At 33.8% G+C, this 23600-nt stretch overlaps 1 protein-coding gene across 1 annotated transcript in view; it reads right to left on the bottom strand.

The window, feature by feature from the left end:
• Positions 1-23600, bottom strand: part of RASEF (RAS and EF-hand domain containing) — a 103630-nt gene that overhangs the window by 29941 nt on the left and 50089 nt on the right. The window contains exons 4-12 of the mRNA XM_051966453.1: positions 21010-21105; positions 19297-19374; positions 18091-18206; positions 14601-14669; positions 13364-13451; positions 12132-12223; positions 3365-3599; positions 2897-3034; positions 2624-2771 (exon numbers count right to left, since the gene is read on the bottom strand). Coding sequence (XP_051822413.1) covers positions 2624-2771; positions 2897-3034; positions 3365-3599; positions 12132-12223; positions 13364-13451; positions 14601-14669; positions 18091-18206; positions 19297-19374; positions 21010-21105 — 1060 coding nt within the window. The remainder of the gene's footprint in view (positions 1-2623; positions 2772-2896; positions 3035-3364; positions 3600-12131; positions 12224-13363; positions 13452-14600; positions 14670-18090; positions 18207-19296; positions 19375-21009; positions 21106-23600) is intronic.

Genomic DNA, 23600 nt, shown 5'->3' with positions numbered 1-23600 from the left:
GCATAAGATCCCAGGATAAGTCTTCAATATTTTCATTTTTTATTTTAAAGACTACTTCAAGATATGACAGATATCTATATACCACTCCAGCATTGTGTTACAGTAAAATACAAAGTCATCATAAACATAACTCCATTGACTTAATCAGCTTGGAATACTTGTGAGGTTTATTTCCAATAGTGATGATGGATAATTAGTAAGCCATACATACCTACAGTTTTGCCTCATTTCCCATTCTGGTTTAAGACTAATTTGGGCATAGAAATAATCTATGGCCATGGGACAAAAAAAAATTTTGTTTAATAAGTTTGCAGTTAGACTCTTTAGATTTGTTTCCACTAACAGAACATACTGCAAGGACCAGAATTAAATATCAAAATAGCATTAAGAATTAAATTTAAATGTAATTTTAACCTTGTGCACTGGAAGAAACAATTTATATTATCCTGTCAAATAAAATATAAATAAATTGATAGACAAAGTCAAAAAGAGGAACAAATTTAGAAGAAAAAAAAAGATAAGCTCAGTTTGGGACATACAGAGTTTGAGGAAATAGTGGAACTATTTTATGGTCATTTAAAGGTGAAAGTATGGAGCTAAAAGTGAAGGGCTAGAAACAAGTTTAGGAGTCATCTGTATATAAATAATAGTTAAAGTCATGATAATGCATAAGATGGCTAAGAGTATCAGTAGAGACATAGAAAATGAACCAGGTAGACTTGGAGACAAAAAGAAAATGAGAACAGGATGGTGGGTCAGGTGTCAAGAGTGAAGAAAGTATTTAGAAGCTAGAACAGAGTAAAAGCATGAAATACTACAGAGAGGTTATGATGAAAGCCTTAGGATACAATTGAATTTGGTGACACTGAGAAGAACAATTTTAAAATTTAATAACAGATATTGTGGAAGACCAGTTATAAAAGATTAGGCAGAGAATGAGTGATCAGGAGAAGCATAAAACAGAAAAGTTTTTGAAGAAGTTTAACAAAGGAGACAAGGAAAAAGAGAATAATGAGATGAGTTAGGATTAGAAAACCTAAGCAAATTTGTAAGCATGTAGCCTGAGAGGGATTGTGGAATAATAGATTTTTAGCTGGAAAAGACTTTTGAAACCAAAAATTTCACTTAGAATGACTCTAAGTCCACTGTTCTATTTTGGTACTGGAGCAAGGATCCAAGGAAAAGAAGATAGAATAGAATTCAAGATTCTAATAGGATAACCAACTTCATGGATTGGGGACAATTCTTTGATGACCAGAAAGACAAGGGGTTATGATGCTAAGAAATTTTGAGGAATATGGAAGGACCTAAGGAAAGGTATCAATCTTCAAAAAGAATGTGGCAACTAATGAATTGCAATTAATTGAATGTGCAGACATGCAGAAGTTTGGCTTAGACCAGCGATATAAGAGAAAGGCTTGGAACAGTCAATGACAAATTGGACATTGAGTTTATAAGAGCAGGGTATGATGAATAGTGAATATCAGAGGTCTTACTAAAGACACCAAATTAATAATGGGTACAATCCATAGCAACACAAAAGTCCAGAAATAAAACTGGAGAAAGTATATATTAAGGGTTACCCAGAAAGGATCTCAGATGATGTGGCAAGTCAGATAGTAAGAAAGGAAGACAGAAACAAAATAAATAACTATGTAGTTAGTATTGGGTAAATAAAGTCAGAGTGGTAGAAACAGACTGAGAGAACGGAGATGAATCAAGAGAACAAAGATCATCATTAAAAAAAACAATATACTACAAAATGAGAATCAGAAGAATAGGAAGCTGAGGTCAGGGAATAGAATTTTAAAGTTCAGAATGTTGAAAATACATTTCTGAGAAGTGATGAAGACCAATACGTGATAGTAATAACATATACCTGAAGTACAACATACAAGGTCATTGTAATGGAGAAGACAAAAAAATTTTTGTTTGGGGATGTTAGAATATTTCAATATGGGAATATTAAATATTTCAATATGAATTCTAATGTCCTTCAAGCCTACTACCAGGGAGTAGAGTACAGAGAAAGACCATAGACCAAGGACTGAATTTATTGCAAAAGATGGGGGAGTAACCAAGAAGTCTTTAGAAAAAGGAGTATAGCTGGGTAAAAGGTTACAGATGGTTGAAGGGTAGAGGGGAAAGTCTGAAAATGATAGTGAAGAGTAGAAAGTATGAAAACCCATTCTCTCTTCTTGCCATGTGGATGTCTTGAGCTTTGGAGTTGAAATTCAATGAGCTAAGCCAATTGGATGTCTACACTAAGTTTGGAATTAATAAGGCTCAATCTCAAGAAGAAGGGTTGACCAGGTTATCAAAGAAGAATGAACAAGCACAGGTAAAATCAAAGCAAGTCAAAGCTCCCATGTTATTTAGAAATGGACTAGGATATGAATCATCCCTGTATTTTCAGCCTGGGTGAAGTAGAAACCCAATTTTAAAAATAGAAATAAAAGAGAAGCATTTTATAAGATAGAGGAATTTTTGGAGAACAGAAAAGGGATTCCAAGGATTTCCTGATGTGTTAAAGTATTTTGTGCATGTGTGATCCCCAAGAGAAGTTAGACAATAGGAGAAGGAAAGCATTCTTTTTCTTCAACAGTTAAAATAGGAAATGTACCTAGAGTGGCCCCGGTGTTTCCTCGAAATTCATTCTTACAAAGCCTCATAAGAAAACTAGACTTCCCCACAGCAGCATCTCCAGCAAGAACAATTTTATATGCCTTTTCTGAGCTAGGATATTTTTGGCTGTCATCAGCTAAGTTTGCCTAAAAGAAAAATCAGAATGAGAAAAATTTAACTACTTTTTCCCCTTATCTTTCTAGTTTGTATCAGGATATAGAAAATTACCAGAGGGCATTAAAAAAAGATATCCCACAAAAACAGTATCTACCTGCGGTGAGAGAGCTGATATGGGCTTTCTTATAGAAGTACCAAAGTTCCCTTCAACAACAGATTCTGAGGATTTCCAGTCTAGTATTGTACTGTTATTGTCAGAACCATAAGCCTCTTCATCTCGTATCTCTGGAACCTGTCACCAAAAAAAATGTTATTTTTAAAAAATAAAAAGATGCATTTAAACAAAAAGATATATCATACAAATTATATTGGATGCCATCAATCAGTATGTGTCAATCTAATGAGGAAGACAAGGATCCTCAGCTGTGCCAATTCAATAAGAAAGACCTTCTGAAGTCAGGGTAGAAAAACTATATTGTTTTATTGATTCTGTTTAACATTTATAACTTCATTAAAAATCCTTTTGGTTTGTGTGAACTCTTGAGGCTAGTTAATTTCAAACAGGGGGTTAATTTTTCTTTTCATCAAAGGTCTTAGATGATCAATGATTTCCAGGACTTACATCTGTATCAGACGCATCACCCCCAAAGCTCTCCTGTGTGCACTGTGACCTTTGAAAACTCCTTTGATGCTTGTCTTCCACCTCAAAATCATATTCATTAGCATCTCTCAAAGTCGACAGACCACTGTCAAAGCAACTCTCAGGCAGGCTATCAACCTCACAGCTTATCCTTTGCATTGGATCGCAAAGGGCTAATGAATCACAATCCTCATCCACGTAGGAAGAACGTGATGATCTGATTATAAATAGGAAAGAGGATAAGTGGTTTAATGAGGAGTTCAGAATGCTCAAAACAGATTAAGCAGTACCAAGAGTAATTTCAGGTTTGGAGATATAACTTCCCCTCTCCTGATTTTTCTTTTACAAAATACATTTTCTTTTTTTTTTAATAGCTTTTTATTTACAAGTTATATGCATGGGGAATTTTACAGCATTGACAATTGCCAAACCTTTTGTTCCAATTTTTCCCTCCTTTCTCCCACCCCCTCCCCTAGATGGCAGGATGACCAATACATGTTAAGTATAAATTAAATAAAAAATAAGTATACATCAAAATATGCTTTTCCTTGGTGGTGGTGTTTTTTAGATCACTGTTGTTTCTGGAAACACTTCCTGCCCACCTCTCCTCATTCCTACCACATACATTGAACCCTACTTAAAAAAAAAAAACCAATTTTTAAAATTTAAAACAAATACAAAAGTAGCCTTTTTTTGAAGTGGCAAGGAACTGGAAACTGAGTGGTTGCCCATCGGTTGGAGAATGGCTGATTTAGTTATGATATATGAATGTCATGGAAAATTATTGTTCTATAAGAAACAATCAGGAGGATGATTTCAGCAAATTCTGTAAAGACTTACATGAACTGATACTAAGTGAAATGAGTAGAACCAAGAGAACACTGTACACAGTAGCAACAATAGTATGTGATGATCAGCTATGATGGATTTGCCTGTTTCAAAAATGAGGTGACTCTGGCCAATTCGAATAGTGTTGTGATAAAAAGAGCAATATGCATTTAGAGAGAGGACTATGAGGACTGAATGTGTGTCACAACATACTATTTTCACCTTTTTATTGTTTGCTTGCTTGTTTATTTGTCTTTTTTTTCCCCTTTTAATCTGACTTTTCTTATGCAGCATGATAAATATAGAAATATGTTTAGAAGAAACGCACTTTTAACCTATATTGGATTAGTTGCTGTCTAGGACGTGGGATTTGTAACACAAGGTTTTGCAAGAGTGAATATTGAAAACCCTCTATGTATTTATTTTGAAAAAGAAAAGGCTATTATCATAAAAGAAAAAGAAAAAAACACTGTCATGTACACAGAAAAATATATAAAAGAATTTAAAATATATAACAAATTTCCATTTTAAGAAAGCATATATAATAATAAAACACATTGTATTCAAAACAGTCCATCTTTGCTTTCTTTTAGATTTTGTTTTAGTCTCTGCTGTGCATTTTTTACTTTATTCATTTTCTCCCTTTTCTTCCCCCCAAATTTTTCCAAGCAGGCTATAATTAAGCATGGATATATTTATGTCTACAAAAAAGAAGACTCGTTAAGCAAAAATATGGAATAGGGTAACCACTTCTGATATCAAAATTATATATAGCATTCTGTTCTATTTGTATCCTATCTTTCTGTCAAAAGAATCATCAAACATTTATTTAATTCCTACTATGCTCTAAGTACAGAAACTTGGTTTCAGAGAGCAAATAATGAAGCATCTCTTCTCTCAGTATTTAGCACTGACTTAGAGTGCTAAATGCTGAGAGTAGAGATGCTTCATTATTTGCTCTCTGAAACCAAGTTTTCGGTTGCTCAGTTAAGCTTGCTTTAGTGAGCTTTCTATTTACCTCTCTGCCTTCACTATAGTTGGTGCTTAATAAATGCTTGTTGGATTGACTTGGCTTTTCAAGATCCCAGTGTTGCAGTGCTGGTCTTGGATTCCAAGTCTAATGTTCTTTTCAAAATATCATGTTACCTCTCAATGAAACATCTGATTCAGGAACATTTAGATCATACCAAGCATGTAATTATACAGAAAGCCGTGAAAATCAGAACTTGCCATATAAATTCTAAACCTAAAAGGAATGCCAGATTATTTAATTAATGTCTTTTTTGCTGCTCTTCACCACTATTTTCCTTTCATCTAATTTTCCTGTCAGTCTGAGTTTAGAGGGAAAGTGAATCAAATGAAAACAGTTACTTATCTTCTCTTACTACCCCTATAATCTATGGAAAACAGAAATTGGGAGGAAACCATTTATGTGCTAGGTACTATGCTAAGAGTTTGACAAATTATCTCAAGTAACAAATTATCACAATTAGCTATTCTTATACTCATTTCATAGATGAAGAAAGTAAGGAAGACAGAGGTTAAATGACTTGACCCCAAGACATATAGCTGGTAGATATATAAGGCCAAATTTGAACTTAGTTATTCCAGACTCCAGGCCCAGAGCCCTATTGGCTAAGTTACCTAGCTATTTAGTAGAGGGTATCTCGGGGTAGAGAGTAATGCCAGAAAAAAATGAGAAAGATGCAAACAAACTTTGTGAAGAGAAATCACTTTTTGTGAACCTAATGATTTTTTTAAAGCTGCCTGGAAAGGCGATTTGGGAAATGATACTCTTATCTAAATATGCAATATAACTAAACCAACTGATTTTTAATGTGCTCAACATTTACTGCAGTGCTAAAGGTTCAGTTTGAAATTTTTTTCTATCCAAAATTTTCAATAACTGATGAATCCAGTGATAATATAGTTATCAAATGTGTGGATGGCACAAAATTAATTTTAAAATTTTAAAATTAAAATTAATACCTACCAGCTAATGGACACACACATATGTATATGCAAAGAGAGACAGAGAGAGAGAGACAGAGAAGGAAAAGGAGAAGGAGAAGGAGAACGAGAAGAAGAAGAAGAAGAAGAACAAGAAGAAGAAGAAGAAGAAGAAGAAGAAGGAACAAGAAGAAGAAGAAGAAGAAGAAGAACAAGAAGAAGAAGAAGAAGAAGAAGAAGGAACAAGAAGAAGAAGAAGAAGAAGAAGAAGAAGAAGAAGAAGAAGAAGAAGAAGAAGAAGAAAGAAAAAGAAGAAGAAGAAGAAGAAGAAGAAGGAACAAGAAGAAGAAGAAGGAACAAGAAGAAGAAGAAGAAGAAGAAGAGAAGAAGAAGAAGAGAAGAAGAAGAAGAAGGAACAAGAAGAAGAAGAAGAAGAAGGAACAAGAAGAAGAAGAAGGAACAAGAAGAAGAAGAAGGAAGAAGAACAAGAACAAGAAGAAGAAGGAAGAAGAAGAAGAAGAACAAGAACAAGAACAAGAAGAACAAGAACAAGAAGAACAAGAAGAGAGATGTTATGGAAACATTCTATAATTTCAGGTGACAAAAAAATTTTTGTTTTAACTCCAGCTATGATTTCATTAGTATAGCAAGATCCTATTAAGAAAACTCCTTCTCAACGGTGTAGGTCAGCACTTGCTTCTTTGAACTTTATAGTCTCAGTCTTGCCCAAGAGGAATGATAGCTGAAATGTCTTTCCCAGAGTAACATAGACAATAAGTTTCAGAGGCAAGACCTGAATCCAGGTCTGCCTGAAGTCTATTGATCTCCTAAATCAATATGCACTTTCACTCTACCTCCCTCAAATTAAATTTAATAGGGAAAAATACAAAGTTCTGGCTTTGGTTCCTACCCTCTCTGAAAAACAGAGAGAAAGGGTGCAAGGGAATTTGTGGCTAGAAAATAGCTAATTTAATCCCCCCAAAATAGATGTAGGGAATTTTTAGAGAACAAACAATTCCTATCCTGTGATTCCTCAATATAATGCATCCAATCAAAAAAGAAATACTAACTTCATTGGATTTATGATACAATCAATCTAAGTATATCCTTCAACATGTGATAAGAACACATATTCTTATCTTGTACAATTCTTGCCTATAACCTTCTATACAACTTTCATGGAGGACCTACCCTATGTGATGTAAGTCCTCATTTTACAAAAAAGTCATCTACATGAGCCTATCCATTACATTCACATCCAATAATTTTCATCAAAGATATCTGAAGCTGTGACAAAATTCTAATCATAAAGATGTACATTTAAGAGAGTAGTTGATTATGGACCAATAGTACCTGGTATCTTCTTGCTTGCATTTTGAGGAGTAAAATTACCATATGAAATTTGTTTTCCTAATCCTTTGCCTTCTTCTTATTATTGACATATTATGAAAACTAAACTTTCAGGGGTTTTTTTGTCTTTCAAAATTGTGAACAATTCCCATAGATTTGGGATGGAAAATGCCATCCTCCTCCAGAGAGATATCTATGGAGACGCATGTAGATTGAAGCATGGTATTTTCCCCTTTTTTCTGTTGTTGTTTGTTTGTTTTCTTTTCTCATGTTTTTTTTTTCCTTCTGATACGATTTTTCTTGCACAACATGATAAATATGGAAGTATTTTTAAATGAATTGTATCAGATTGCATGCTGTCTTGGGGAGAAGAAAGGGAAGAGAGAGGGAAGGAATGGAGGATAAAATATTTGGTGCACAAAGTTTTACAAAACTGAATGTTGAAAACTATCTTTACATATATTTGGAAAAATAAAATAGTATTTTAAAAATCCTACAAAATTGTGTCACCTCTAAAAATTTCTATATATTCAAAATAATAAAATGAGAAAATTATAAAAACACTTAGAAATCTCTTTTCCATCTAGTTATCTTCTTTACAGTACTTCTACAAAGTAACTTGGATTCTCCTCTCAGATTAATATCCCTGTCCTCTGCTCCTAAAAATGGATCAGATGTAGCTTAGTGGAGAGAGTATTGGACTTGGCGTTAGAAATACTGGGTCCCGTCTATGACTTTTATTAGTTTGTATGACTATAGACAAGTCACTTAATATTACTTATCCTACTTTTTACCCATAAAAAGAAGAATTAATATCTATAGTACCCAACTATAGAGTTTTCAAATGAGATAATTACCTGAAAATCCCTGTAATCTGGTTTCTACTTATACTAAACATTTCAGTTCTCAAAGTTTACCAGGGACTGCCTAATAAGAGATTCAGTGGTCTTTATTCAGTCATCTTTTTTTCTCAACCTTTTTACAAGTCTGGATATTTCCTTAACTATCTTATTGGCTACTTTCATGTGGCTTTTGTGACACTGTATTCCCCTGTTCTTTCTTCTATCTCTCTGCCTTCTCTTTCTACTGGCTTCTCAAAACTGTTTTGAACTCTATAAATGCAGGAACTCTCCAAAGGAATATCACAGGAATGTATTTTTTATAAATATTCTATCTCTTGGCAATTTTATTTACTTCCAAATTCATTTAAATGAAGGAAGCTAATTGACACAGTAGACAGAATGCTGGGCTTGGAGTCAGAAAGAGTTGCTTCATACACTTAACTCGTTTTGTGTCCCTGGGCAATTCATATAAACTCCATTTGTTTTAGTCTTTCTCATCTGTAAAAAGGGGATAATAATAGCACTTACCTCCCCATATTGTTGCAAGTATTACATGAGATAATAAGATAAAGCATAGTGCTTGGCACAAAGTGTTATTTAAATTTTAGCTATTTGCTATTATTGTTGTTATTATTATTTTCATTGTTAAAATGAGTTCAAAATGCTTTTCTATATGATGGTCATAGAGACCCCTTCCCGAATATCAGATGTTATTATTTTGGTAAAACCTGTTTACAATTCTGATCTAAGGACCTTACAACATTTTTTTTTAATTTTTATTTAATAATTACTTTATATTGACACTCGTTTCTGTTCCGATTTTTTTTTCCCTCCCTCCCTCCACCCCCTCCCCTAGATGGCAAGCGGTCCTTTATATTTTGGATAACAACATTAATGTAATATAATGTAATATAATAATGTAATAATGCCCTTTCAAATTTAACAGATCTAAAAATAAGTTCAGTCCATCTCTTCCTTTATATTTGTTTTCTGCTTCTCCCATTTATGCCTTTAACATTTTATCTATGTTCCTGTGTTTGAATTGCTAGTTTTATCAATGATTCTCTCATTTCTCAATTCTCCTATTTGTTCAAGTCCTAAGTCTAATCAATTTTATATCTTCAACATCTCTGGAATCCATCTTCTAATCTCTATTCTATTACTACCACCCTAGTATAGGTCATCACATTAGTTATGTACAAGATTCTTATATCTTCTTTGCAGGTAATTCCTCTTCTACTTTCTCCCTCCTTTCGCTCTCCTCCATACATCCTGTTAGTTGCAGAATAATTATTTACATATAGATTTCCTCATGTTCCTTCTTTGCTCAAATATTTTCAGCATCTCCCTTTTGGCAATCTTCCTAACATTCAGGGATGCCCTTCTTTCCTCCACTGAATTTTTATTCTTCCTTTAAAGATTACATTAAATGTTACATCTTCCAGGAATTCTTTCCTAATATTCCTATACTCTTCTCTCACCATTAATAACAACATACTCCTTCAGACCTCTCAAAGATATTTTTCTTTCGTAATTGTATGCATTATGGTTACTTGCCTAATGTCTTCTATTATATTCTAGTCTCTCTATAAGCAGAAGCTATGTCCTTGATGAACTTGACTTCTTCTCAGTACTTAGTACTGTGTTCTTTAAATAGTAAGTACTTAACAAATATTAATTATTTTGCTCTGTCTCTGTCTGTTCATCTGTCCATCTGTCTCTCTGTCTGTCTGTCTCTTATACACACACACACAAACACCCACAAGCAAACAAACATTTGAATAAGTATTCATCTCTAAAACATTTTAGAAGAGAAAAAGTTCTCTCCCAAGTTGAAGGGTATACATAGAAAGATGATTAGAATAGCAAAGGGACTTTGAAGCTCCTGATATGACACCAAGGGACATATAGAACCATGTCCTCATATAGCTCATTCTAGAAGTGGAAAATAGATACATTGTTCTCCATATTTAACAGGATTCCACATGAAAAGGAATTAAAATTTGGAGCAGAAATGGAAATCATTTTTTCTCTTCAAATTCCAGTAGGAATTCAAAGTAATATTTAATCCTCAAAATACCAGAGATACAGTGTCAATTACTCACAAAGTTTAAACTATTTTGCTTCATTATTTGATTAGAAATAAAAGCATCTCTAGACCACCTAGAAGGTTGAGTAGCTGAAATGAAAGATAAATTTAAAATCTCTAGGAAGAATGCTATCAGAAACCATCTCTCTTGGCTTTAAGCATATGAGATCTAAAATTTTAAAAACTGGAGATTAAAATAATAGTTTCAATATCATAAACTACATATACCAAGTGCTGAGGCTATTATCATACTGTTGTCATGTAACTGATCTGTAGGGACATTCAATCTAATTCTTTCTGTAGCTGGATTATAATACCGCTGGTATCCATACACCTTTTCTTGCTACATTCTAAATAATCATCACAACAAATAATAATGTCTCAAAGAAGAAAAAAATAATTTTCTCTCCATTTATCACTTACAAAAAAATGAACGCAAAATTTTTTGGAAGGTTCAAACTTTCAAACTACAAATTTAAAAAGCTGAATTATTTTCTTTCTATGCCAATAATATTTAAGTAAGATGAGTCATTAGTTAGGCCAGTGTGAAAGAAGGAAGAGGGAAATGAGGGTTGGAAAGGAAGGAGAGAGAGCAGGGAAGGAAAATAGGCAGAGAAGTCTTGCAGTATAGTTTTCTTTTCTGCAAAATGGGAAGTGTAACCATCCATGGTTGATTTTTGTCTTTCATGTTCAAAGAGGACCAAAATGAAATTACTATGTCAGGGTCTAGATACATCGTGTCCAACTGTGGCTAATTAAACTAATATGAACTCAGAAGCTCTACCACATGTCAAGCACAAATAAATCATATGAACATTTACAGTGGAGGTGTCCCTAAATTCACACATCTCATGTTTCTTTTGAGCTACCACAGTTCTTCTTTGCTCCTATATCAGAAGCTTGTTGAGACAATTAGGTAATAGTTGTGAAATACTTTAACATTTCAAAGTTCTACATAAAGTCTAACTTATATTAGCAGGAGATAGTATGTTGTAATATGGGGGTTTCAAACTCATAGCCCTTGTAAAAACCAGATTAAAATATAATTGGAAAGTGTTTAACAAAATAACAAGAAATATGAAAAACATGGGTAATGTTCCTTTGTGTTTTTCTAAGTCAATTCATGGCCCACAGAGATCCATTTCTAATTGAGTTTAATATTACAACTGTAGTGGGCTAAAAGTTAGTTTAGTAGGCAGAACTGAATTCAAGTCCTGACACATGCTAGTTTTGGGACCATAGATAAATCACTAAATTACTTGGGAATCTCTCTAAGATTTAAAGTTAGATCTACATCAGGGGAACTGTTTCCACATGGGGATTTCTCCAAACTAAGGAAATCAGAAGTCCAGACCTTCATCCCCAAATTTAATAAGTTATATATTCAACAAATCAATAAATGTTAAGAATATCAATAAATACATTAGTCAGAAATCTTTCAAAGGACAAAAAGATATCCCAAATGCTTTCAGTTACCGTGCTACAATACTTGTTAATGACTAGTTTTAAGAAACAAGCCAGGTAAAATCTGAAGTTCTAGCCAAAATCCTATCTATTATCTTATTTTCAAGGGATATGATGAAGAAAGACTAATAAAAATATTGTCATTCTATTTCTTACATGAAATATTTTGCTTCTTTATGTAACTAGATCCAAAATTCAAATGTAAAGATAGCAGATGTTTACCTACCGGTCATACCGCAAATTCTGAGGTGAATGATTGCCATTAAATTTGAGACTGCCTCTAGAAAGCGTGCTTCCTGGCGAAATATTATGGATACGCTGTGGGGGGGAAGCCATTTATTAATCAGGCAAGTTTTTGCAAAATAGCAAAGAAAAATTTATGTGTTGGCTTGCTATTGTTTCCTTCTTATTGTTCAGTTGTTTCAGTCTTGTCCAACTGATCATGACTCTATTTTGGGATGCAGTAATTCCAAATAATCCAAATAGGATGATCTGCTTGGTATTGTCTTTTTTGGTATAAATGAATTTTAAATTTCATAGTTACATGTCTAATCACATTCAGTTTTGAAATTTGACATGACCTTTTATTCCAACTTTCTAACTCTTTCCTTTTAGACCTTAATGGGTTTAGGAGAGGCTTTCTTTTCCAAAGCCCAAAACACAATATGTGGCAGAGAAAAGCCATTCTGGAGAAGAGATAGACTCAAAATGCTTTTCTATTAAAATTAATGCTTGCTTTGACCTGGTCAAGTAACAGTAAAAGTTTTTCAATAATAGAATGCTAAAGCCCAAAAATATCTTTGTGATCATAAAGTTTAACACAATCATTTTACCAGATGGCTAACTGAAGAATCCTCAGTTACATGGCTAGACAACTGAGATCAGAAAATAATCTAGGATTATTTCTCAATTTCAAATATTTTCTTTCTTTACACAATTCCATAGAATTGCTCAAAACAGAATTTCTCTCTATAATAAATATTAATTTATAGAGAATAAAAACTAACATCTGAAATATTAAATACACAGTAAGCAAGAAGACTTGGGCAAGCAGCTGATGCAGTAGATAGAGTGCCAGGGCTGGAGTGAGGAGGACCTGAATTCAAATCCAATCTTCAGACAGTTACTACTCGGGTTACCCTTGGCAAATAACTGTTTCCCTCAGTTTTCTTATCTGTAAAATGAGCTGGAGAAGGAAATATCTTTGCCTAGAAAATCCCAAATGGGATCAAAATTCCAACATGCCTGAAAATGAATGAACAACAAAAGAAAACAACATCCAATAATGTTGGCAGAAAAAAGGACCCTTTTTAAGGGCTAGCCTCTTTTTTTCTTTTGATAAAATTAGATCACTGTTATGTATTGGTAAAAATTAGAGTCTTCTCCTAAAAAGATAGACTTTTAGAATACTGTATGCTAGACAAAGTGCAAAGTAGATTATAAAAATATAGCACATACCAAGGATCTGTTGTTGTATTTACTAAAGGTGTTTTCCAGTGCACTTCTTAATCCATCATTACTGTCATGTAGTTTTCTGTTGGCTGTTCTACAATTAAAAAAATTTAATTTAATTAATTTGATTAAATTAGAATTAAAAAGGTCTAAAAGGAAAAGCTTAATTTGTCAAATGATGAAATACAAAATACGTCATGGTATTTCACAAACCCTCATTTTTTCCTCATACTGAATCATTAATATCAAGAAATGGAAGACATCTTAAAACTATGTAGTTTAATCACATTATTTTAAAGAAAGAAAATAGAAGTGAGAAGCTAAATAGCTTCGCTAAAATCACAAAGTTTATGAGAGCCAGAGCTGGAATTCCAATTTAGTTCTCCAACTTTAAATCTAATGCCCTTTCAACTAGATCAGGCCTTTAGGAAGATTCTAAATATTTCAGAAAGGGCTAGTATTCCCAATGTTATTGCTGATATAACTAGAACACTGGCAGTGTTAAAACTGACATGCTCAGTGGCAAATCTAGCCTAAATTACCTCTGTTCATTAAGACTTAAATAGTTATCTTTGGCATAGCAAAACAATTAAATATCTGCCAAAGCCAAAAAATGTGTCCTCTTTTTTCTATGTTTAGTTCCCCATTTAAATGAGGTGAGTATTGATGTATGCCTCCAAAAGTAGATTGTCCTTACAGTCTTTAGATAAATGTAATTATTAAAATCATTGGAAAAGCAGAGATGCAGGCAAAAGGAATTCAAAGAAAAACTCCCTATGATATACCTGCCTTAAGAGAGAGACATATATACTTCAACACATAGATAATCTAAATAATTGGCAATAAGTTCTTCATAAACTATTCTTTGCTATCTGGTTTACTGAAACACGGAGAATGGTCACTATTTTTTGGAGAAAAGGAATCAGCAGAGAATTCTTTAATAATCTTAAAGGTGCATTAAAACTTTGGGGACACCCTGTGTATCCCAGGAAGAAACAAATCCCAAAATCACTTTTGGAGACCCATCCTCTGCTTATTGAAAAAGCAATGCTTGATTTGCAATTCACTTATCTCAAGGAGCCAAGTGATTGTACTGAATAAAATGTAATGATGAGAAATACATATTTACCTGCATTTCCATTCTTAGGATTCAGTCTATTGTTCTGCTGTACATATAACATAACATTTATGAAAAAAGAACAGTGAAAATTGCATATAATGAAGATAATTTATAGGTACTTACTGAAGCATTTCAATTTGCCTCTCAAGGCAATCTCTATCTTCAGTATATTCTCTGATTATTTCCTGGTCCCTGTAAAATTATATTCTGCATTTAAATGAGAATTTTTGGATAAGCTCTCTATTTCCAGTGATTTCCATTCTCATCCCATAGGACTTTCTCTACCTCCTTCATGATTTCACTTCCTGCATCCATATTTCTCCTCCCTTTTTTCATCCTCATCATTTCAAAAGTCAATTTCATCAACCATCTGATACCCTGATATCAGAATGTTTTCTGTATTCTAGATGAAAGACCTTTATTTTCATTCCATATCTGCCATCCATAAGTACAGCCACATTTTGTAATTATCCTCTAGAATATAGAGATTTATATACATATAAAACTGTGAACGATCTTAGAGGTCAGAATATGAAGGTTTAAGTGACTACTTCAAAGTCACACTGTTTATATGTATCTCAGATAAGGTTTGAATTCAGGTCTTTCGGCCGCCAATCAAACTTAGCATTCTATCCACCAGGCTACCAAGTTGCTTCTGTATTTTCCAACTAAAATCTTTCCTAATACCCCCTTCATTCTCACACTCATTTACTTTGCTTCCCACACTCATATTGAATGGAAAGGGAAAACATCTAACCTCTTCACTAGTTCCCATGAGCATTAATTGCCTCACAGCTACACTTGATGCAATAATCAATCTGTAATACATTACCAGTCAACATAGCTCTCACTCTACCTCTCTTCACCCTCTTAATTGTGTCCTTAACTGCAACAGTCCCAAGTCTCATATTACATATTTTCTTCAAATCTACACTCTTTACCCCTGCTCCAAGGTCATAAAGTATTGATAGAAGAAAGCATGTGTTCTTCTGACTACAAAAATATGCTAACAGATTCACCCACATTTATAAGATTGGTTTTTGTTTTCTTTTTATATCCACCATGAAATCTCCCAAAGTTTCTCCATTATTTTCAAACATCACAGTCTTCTTTAATCTGTGTTAACATAATCAAATTCTCCTCCTACAGACTGTGATACAGTTGATCAACATAAACTCCTTTCTCATCCCTTCTTCCTATCTCTTTGTTTCTCCTCCTCCTCCCTCTATTCCTCATTTCTCACTCTCTCACTAGCTCTCCCCTTTCCTCACTCCACTTTATTCCACTTATCCTCAATTATGACTTTATATCCTCCAATCACAGAATAAAAACATTTCATTGCTTTCCCTAGACAGTTCCTCCAAATCTCTCAGTCCTGTGTCATCTTCTCTTCCTCTAAGACCTTCCTTCTTCCATAATCCCCTCTTCTCTTTAGCATCATTTGTTCTTTCTCCCAAGATTTGAAACAAATATCAGTCTACTTTATACAAAAGGGGAAAAAAGCAAATTTTACATGATCCTGTTGATCTTTCGTGACATTTTTCCTTCCCTAATTTCCCCTTCTCCCACTCTATCCAAATTCTATCAAGTGTTCTACAATGAATGCTACTCAACACAAACATTTTAAGAACAATTTTATCATTAGCACTGATAATTTAATTTTATAAGGCAACCACTATATTGTGGTAACACTAATAGAGACCTGACTTCTGAGTTAGGAAGATTTAGGTTCAGATCCCATCTATGACATGTAAGCACCAGCTGAGTGACCCTGGATAAGACATTTAAAGCATTTCAGTGCCCCAGGAGCTGCACTGGTAAGGGAGTTTACTCAACAGGAGCCCCAAAATAATCACAATTTGAATTTAAAAATTGTTTCATAAAATTACAAAAAGTTACACTTTGAATGTAGTTATCTCTCCTCAAATTTTTTAATCTCCCTATAATTTAGTTTCCTTTTTTGTGCTGAGTTAATACATCCTGTGTCTAATTTGATGGATACAGGGAAAAAAACAAAAATACAAAACCATGAATTTTTCAGAGAAAATGCTTGACACATTGTTGTTTTGTGGAATGTAACTATGAACATGAACACAGCCTATTTGTTTTTTCTAAATTTGATTCTTCAAAATAATTCTATTGAGACCATTTTATGTAAATTTATAACACTGTTAAGCTTCAGAATAGAAATAAATTAGCAACTATTTATTGAACTTCTTAACAGCCATCCAGATAGGACATCATGCTATCACTGTTACCACATTTGGCATGGTTATGAGGAACTAAGCAGAAAGAAAGGCAATTCTTGGATGGGAAGAACAAGGACATCCTGATCCTTTGAGAAATGGTGTTAGTGACTCAAATGGTGTCATTGTTACTCTTAAAGCAATTTCCATGAATTGTAGGGAAGATGAGCCAATTTATGTAGCATTTGAATATATGTAGCTAATAGCAACTAATCATAGGATAGGAGAGAAATCACTGTGACTTATAAAATTGGAGTTATATATTAACTAGTGATGTACATAATAAAATTCATGTAACATATGTGATTTCCAAAAACTGTGTGCAAACCAATTTAGTAAGTTAAATTGTATTTCCTTGGTGAACCACATTACAATTTCAAGGAAAAAACTATCTTCAATTAAAATATTTTTGAGCAGATAGAGATTAAGTATTACATTGGCTGCTGAGGAAAGGAGAAGAAATACAGAGATGATGTCCCTGCCTACAAAGGAGCTGCAGTTTTAACTGGCTAATATTTTATTCTATTTCTCAGCTGCTAGTTTATTATTAATCTGCTTTTTAGAAAGTCAGACATATTGTTACATGCATATCTAGAATTGCTGCTCCTGGGCAGGCTGAGGCTGGTGGAGTGCTTAAGCTTGGGAATTCTAAACTGCAGTGGGCTAAAGGCAATTGGAAGTCCTTTCCAAGTTTAGTACTAAAATGGTGAGCACTGGTTAGGGAGCAGGGTTTATATCAGGCTGCCTAAGGAAGGACAAAACTGTCGCAGTTCAAAAGCAAAACAGATCAAGACTTCTGCCCTGACCTTCAATGTGATCAAGCTCATGAAAGCCAGGTGTAGTTCCATGCTGAGCAAGACATAGTTTTCAAAAACAGGAAAAAAGAAGAAACTCATACATGCTAAGGGCATAGTTATTTAAAGAGCTCTTTTTGTAAACTTAAGATTATTTTTGATTTAAAAAAATCAAAAATAATTAGATTCCTTCTTAATTTTTTTTCCAGAGGCAATTGGGGTTAAGTGACTTGCTGAGGGTCACACAATTAGGAAACGATAAGTGTCTGAGACCAGATTTAAACTCAGGTTGTCCTGACTTCAGGGCTGGTGCTCTAACCACTGCACCATCTAACTCCCTCCTCCCCCTCCCCCTCAATCTCCTACCCCTGCTAATTGTTTTTAAATTATTTCCTTTGCATTTTATTTCCTTAAAGGAATGGCAATGTTACAATTCTATCTAAATAGCCATTTATCAAGTCAGAAAGCAAAATATTTGCAGATACATTTAAACACATATACATCCATAACAACATTAAAGTACATGCTAAATTTTCCCAATTTAAAAAAAAAAAAACATGTGAAATTCCATACCTTTCTGAATTCAGACTTTGATCAGCATAGTCACTTTTCAAGGCATCTAATTCACTCTGAAGAAAGGCTATATTTGTTTGTGCTTCTAAGAGATCTTTTTTAACTTTCTGATTTTCCTAAAGTAAAAGAAAAGTTTATTTGTGACTATGCTCTTCAACCAAGGAAAAAATGGGGAAAAGACATCTCTGAAGAATCATGTAATGCATTAAAGGAATATGAATGAAGGTCTCTTTTTAAATGTCTTTGTAAAAGAAAATACTTTTCAAAATATGAACTGCGTCATTACATAAATTTCAGACAATACAAACTCAAATGTACTACACAACTCAAATGTTTTAAACTATTCAAATCCCAAATTCCTGAAGTGCCTTCTCCATTTCTATTCTCTTCATTTTTCCAGAGTTTTAAACACACACACACACACACACACACACACACACACACACACACTCATACTCATACTCATATTGATACTGGTGGAAAGGAAAAAAGGTATATATTTTTTAAAATATTCCCTAGTAAAATGAAAATCTCCTTCAGAAATTTAAATATATGTGTGTGTGAGTGTATAAAATAAAAAATTGATCACTACTACTAAATAATCAATTATGTATTTTAAAAATATAACTACTATATAGACTATCCAGTCCTTGGAGATTCTTTAATTATTTATGTTGAATATTATCACAATCAAGAGATTAGTAGTAACATTTTTATGAAAAAGAAAAACTATTATTAATCAGATAGGCATCATGGCCTAGAGGGTGAAGATCTGTCTTTGAAATTAAGAAAACCTAGATTCAAAGCCTACCTGTGATATATATGGACTGGATGAGTCTGAGCAAGTCACTTATTAAACCTCTTAATGCTCTAGTCAACTTTTAAAGATGTAACTCACAGAGAAAGTGTCTACCTAGAACAATAGATGGTATTTCCTCATTCAGGGATTCCTCATAGCAAAGAAATTACAAATCTGAATCCCTTTTCCTATGAAGCATTTACTACTTCTCCCTAAAAGTGACTGTGACAAGGGAACTTCCTGACATAAAAAGCACTTTTGTCCATAGGCACCTTGGAGCAATTTTTAAATAAATGCTGTATGCATTTTAAGCCTGTATTCCTATAACCATGAAATAACAGCAATGTTGTGTTTTGAAAAGGATCATCCCACATGAAACTTCCTTAAAGAGAAAAGATAATTCTTACTGTTGACAAATCATAAATTCTTTTCTTTAATGCAGCCACATCTTCTTTCTGACTTAAGGTCTTTGATTGTTCTTCGAGCTGAAAGAGAAAATAAAATATATCTATGGATGATCAACTGAGTTGAGGTTGAGTTAGTTAAGGTTCACATCTCTGCATAAAATGATGTCATTTCAGAATACAATACCATATAGGGGAATTTTTTTTTGAAAAAAATTAAGAATTCATGGCTAATATTTGCTGAAATTTTGATTTTTATTCATACCCACGTCTACTACAACCAAGGCTTTGTGTTATTTAGCTCAGTGATATGAGAAGCTATAGAAACTTGTTGAGGAGAAGAGGAAAGAAGGAAGAGAGGAGAAAGAAAGAAGAAAATGAGGAAGAGAGAAAAAAATAAGCAGCAGATGTTAAAGCTTAAGGCAACACTAAGACCGTTAGGGAAGCCTATACATGTATTTGTTTGTTGTTGTGGTTTAAGTTCAGTCATGCCCAACTCTTTGTGACCCCGCTTTGGGGGTTTTCTTGACAAAGAAATGGTTTGCCATTTCCTTTTCTAGATCATTTTACAGATGAGGAAACTGAGGCAAGTAAGATTAAGTGATTTGCAGAGGGTCACACAGCTAGTTGTGTGTCTAAGGCTGAATTTGAATTTGTGATGATGAGTCTTTATGATTCCTGGCCCAGTGTTGCCCCGCTGATCACATTTGGTTATACAGATATAAAAAATATTTATGGAGAATATAAATGTTATATAAATGTATATACACTCACAAAAGTATAGATAGATAAATAGATAGATAGATAGATAATGTCAGTAGAGAGAAGTTCTACACATTCTATATCTCAAGATGAACATACTCTATTTTACACTTGAAGCAGCAAGCAAAGTGACAGTGATAGTCTTGGAGCTAAGACCTGGATTCAAGTGACTTACATTCTGTCTTAGAAAAGTCACTATATCTTTCAGTAACTCAGACAATTCTTTAATCTTGAAGCTATATCTGTGATGTCCCTGTGCATCTAGGGAAGAGTTTTCTGTACCAGAAATTACCAAACCTGATGAAATCAAATGTCTAGAACAAAATAAACTTCTTCCTTTTTGAGGAATGAGCTACTCTAAAGCAGAAATTATACAATTTTTACCAAGTCTCTACTGGAGAAGGAATTGGCAAATCATTCCAGCATCTTTGCTAAGAAAACCCCAAATGGGGTCACAATGAGTCAGACACAGCTCAATAACAACATAAAGTCTCTATGCTTTATAAACCTCTAGATCACTTCAGCAAAGGACTCCAAATAAGCTACAAATTTAATCATCTTGTAGGTAAAGGTTCCCAAATAAATTATATTGATTATATATGTATGATACATATATATATATATATATCATATATAATAAATTGCTTGTTATCTTAGGACAGAGGGAGGAGAAGAACAAGGGAGGGAGGAAGAAAGGAAGAAAATTTAGAAAACAATTGTCTTTACATGTTGTTTGAAACTACTATAAAAAATAAAGTAGGAAAAAAGTGGGGAAAAAAATCAGTAGATGGGCTTAATAACACACTTTGCCTTTACCTCATGTTTTAAATTGTTTTAATGCTTGGTTTTACAAAGAGAAGCCTATATTCCCTCCAGGCAGATGTTCAGATTCACCATCACTGAGGAGAGTTAAAGAAAGTAAAGGTTGAAAGGTATGGAAACTTGGCTGCTCACCTTTTTGAGTTTTTTGATGGTCACCTGAAGATCTCCTACTTCTACTTCATACTGACGTTTGAGATCATTTAGTGCCTCTTCAGCTTTTCGTTTTTCCTAAAAGAAGAAGCATTTCATTATAAAATCAAGTGCCCATTCATCCAACAAACATTTAGTCAGCTCCTCCTCTGTGAAGGGGCTTATGTTAGATACTGGGCACATAAAAAGCTTAGATAATAATAGCTAGCATTTACAAAACATTAAGGTTTGTAGAAAACAGTGCATGCATTATCTCATTTGATCCATATGACCATGCTGTGAGGTAGCATCCATTACTATTCTAGTATCCATTAATAATTTTACAGATGAGAAAATAGAGGCAGAGAAAAGGTAAGTAACTTTCCTAATAATTATCTGAGGAGAAATTTAGGTCTTCCTGATTCAATGTTCTTCACCATTTCTTAAAGTTCACTGCTTCAATAAGACATGATCACTGCCCTCATGTAACATAATTTAATAGAAGACAGAAACTACTAAAACATGCCAATATTTTGGTTAAACAGGTATAAAATGAACTACTATGTGAGATCTAAAGGGAAGCTAAGTAGCATAATGGATAGTGTGTTCAGCCTGGAGTCAGAAAGACTCCTCTTCATGAATTCAAAAATGATAACCCTGGACAATCACTTAATTCTCTGCCTCAGTTTCCTCATCTGTAAAATGAACTGGAGAAGGAAATGGTAAACCATTCCAGCATCTATGCCAAGAAAACCTGAAATGGGGTCACAAAGAATTGGACTTGACTGAAAAATAAATGAACAACAATGAAGTCCCCCACAGCTCCACATCTATAATATGATAGCCCCTGTGATATTTATAGTCTTATCTTCTCTGATGGTTATAAAGATTTTCCTCCCTAGGACACTCCTTAAATTGGACAAGAACAAAAGGGCCATTATGGCTTGAGCCATCAATTGTCCACATGACATTCCAGGTTCAGAAAGCAAAGATAATCTCTTGAAGAAAAAAAAATTTCCAATATCCAGCTTCTCCTGATTCTAATTACTTCAGTTATGTTTATTAAAAGAAAAACATCTTGCAAATGAGGCGGGGAGAGCCACATAGTCCTTAGCTGAGCTACAAATAATGAACCACAGTGGAATCCCAAAGAAAGCTATGTAATCACCTTCTTTGCAGGACTGACATATTTACATTCAAACAAAATTATGTATCCCAGTAGCCAGCGCCTATCACCATGATAGCAAATCACTCTGAAGCCAAGTTGCTCTGACAAAGGCACTGTGTTACCATGAGGAATACAGCAGGGGAAGACATTTTTAAGAAATGTTAAACCCCAGTTGTTCTCAAATCAGAATTGTGGAACATGTCAGTTCAATGCAGGAGATGAATGTGAAGGTCAGGTTTGACAGACAAGAAGTGTGAACAAGTAAACCTAAATTACAGCAAAGGGGGGAAAAAGGCTGATGATGTGCAAGGTTTTAAAGGGCTCTCAAAATGAAAAGAAGTGAAATGTCAAGCAAGAGGGCAGCAAAGGAAGTGAGGGAGATTTGTGCACCTCTAAGTAGAGTTGTTAAATTATATTTCAAAAATCTCTTGAGGCAGTCCACTAAATAATAAGCTATGACTTTGGAGAGCAATGAGCCATAACTTCAGGCCATGTAACTGTGGAATTCCCAGCACCCATCCCCTCTGATAAAACCTGCAAGTATTCTCCATATGATATTTTCATTTACTTAATTCTAGTGTTTTCCTGACTCCTAATGGTATGTTGATGGCTAGGAATAAAAGAGAAGTTCATGTTTTACTGAAATTTGCTCTTTATCTGATTTCAAATTTGTCTGCCAGAGTAAAGCCAGGTGGTATGGTGCATAAAAGATTAGACCTGGAATCAAGCAAACTTCAGTTCAAACCTGGCCTCAGATATTTTCTATGTAAGTGATTCTGAGACAGACTTAACTTTTCTTCCTCAGTTTCCTCAACTGTCAAATGAGGACAATAATAATAGCACCTTCCACCAAGTTGTGAGTTAGAGATGAAATAATATTTGTAAAGTGCTTAGCACAATGCCCATGGTAGGTGCTTAATAAATGATGCTTTCCTTACTTCCTTTGTGACTCTGGGCAAATTACTTAATTTCTACCTCCCTCAGTTTCCTCATTTATAAAATAAGGATAATAATGAATCTCTCTTCCAAGGTTGCTGTGAGTATGAAATAATAAATTATTTGTGAAGTACTTTGAGAATCTTAAAGCAGTATTATTGTTTATGGTTACTATTAATGTTGTTGTTAGTTCTCCAAAGCATTCTGTCAAAAGATCCTTTAGGTGCCCTCATTTCCCTCCTTTCTCTTTTTGTAACATGTTTAAACACAAGTACTTGCGTTTACTAATTAGTAAAAAAAAAAAAAATTCCTTCCAGCTTCCCCCAAGTCACAGGAATTATAGGGATTTTACATCTAAAACAAAAAGAGACCTCAGATCATTCAGCCCAACACCCTCAATTTTACAGATGGTGGAACTGAATCTCAGGTTTATTTAAATGACTTCCTCATTATCAAATAGGCAATACTCCCAGTGGCAAGTTTTCAACTT

The sequence above is a fragment of the Antechinus flavipes genome, chromosome 1 (genome assembly GCF_016432865.1).
Source record: "Antechinus flavipes isolate AdamAnt ecotype Samford, QLD, Australia chromosome 1, AdamAnt_v2, whole genome shotgun sequence".
NCBI classification, from domain to species: Eukaryota; Metazoa; Chordata; class Mammalia; order Dasyuromorphia; family Dasyuridae; genus Antechinus; species Antechinus flavipes.
Note: the sequence above shows the minus strand (reverse complement) of the source record. Positions and strands in the feature narration are given on the sequence as shown.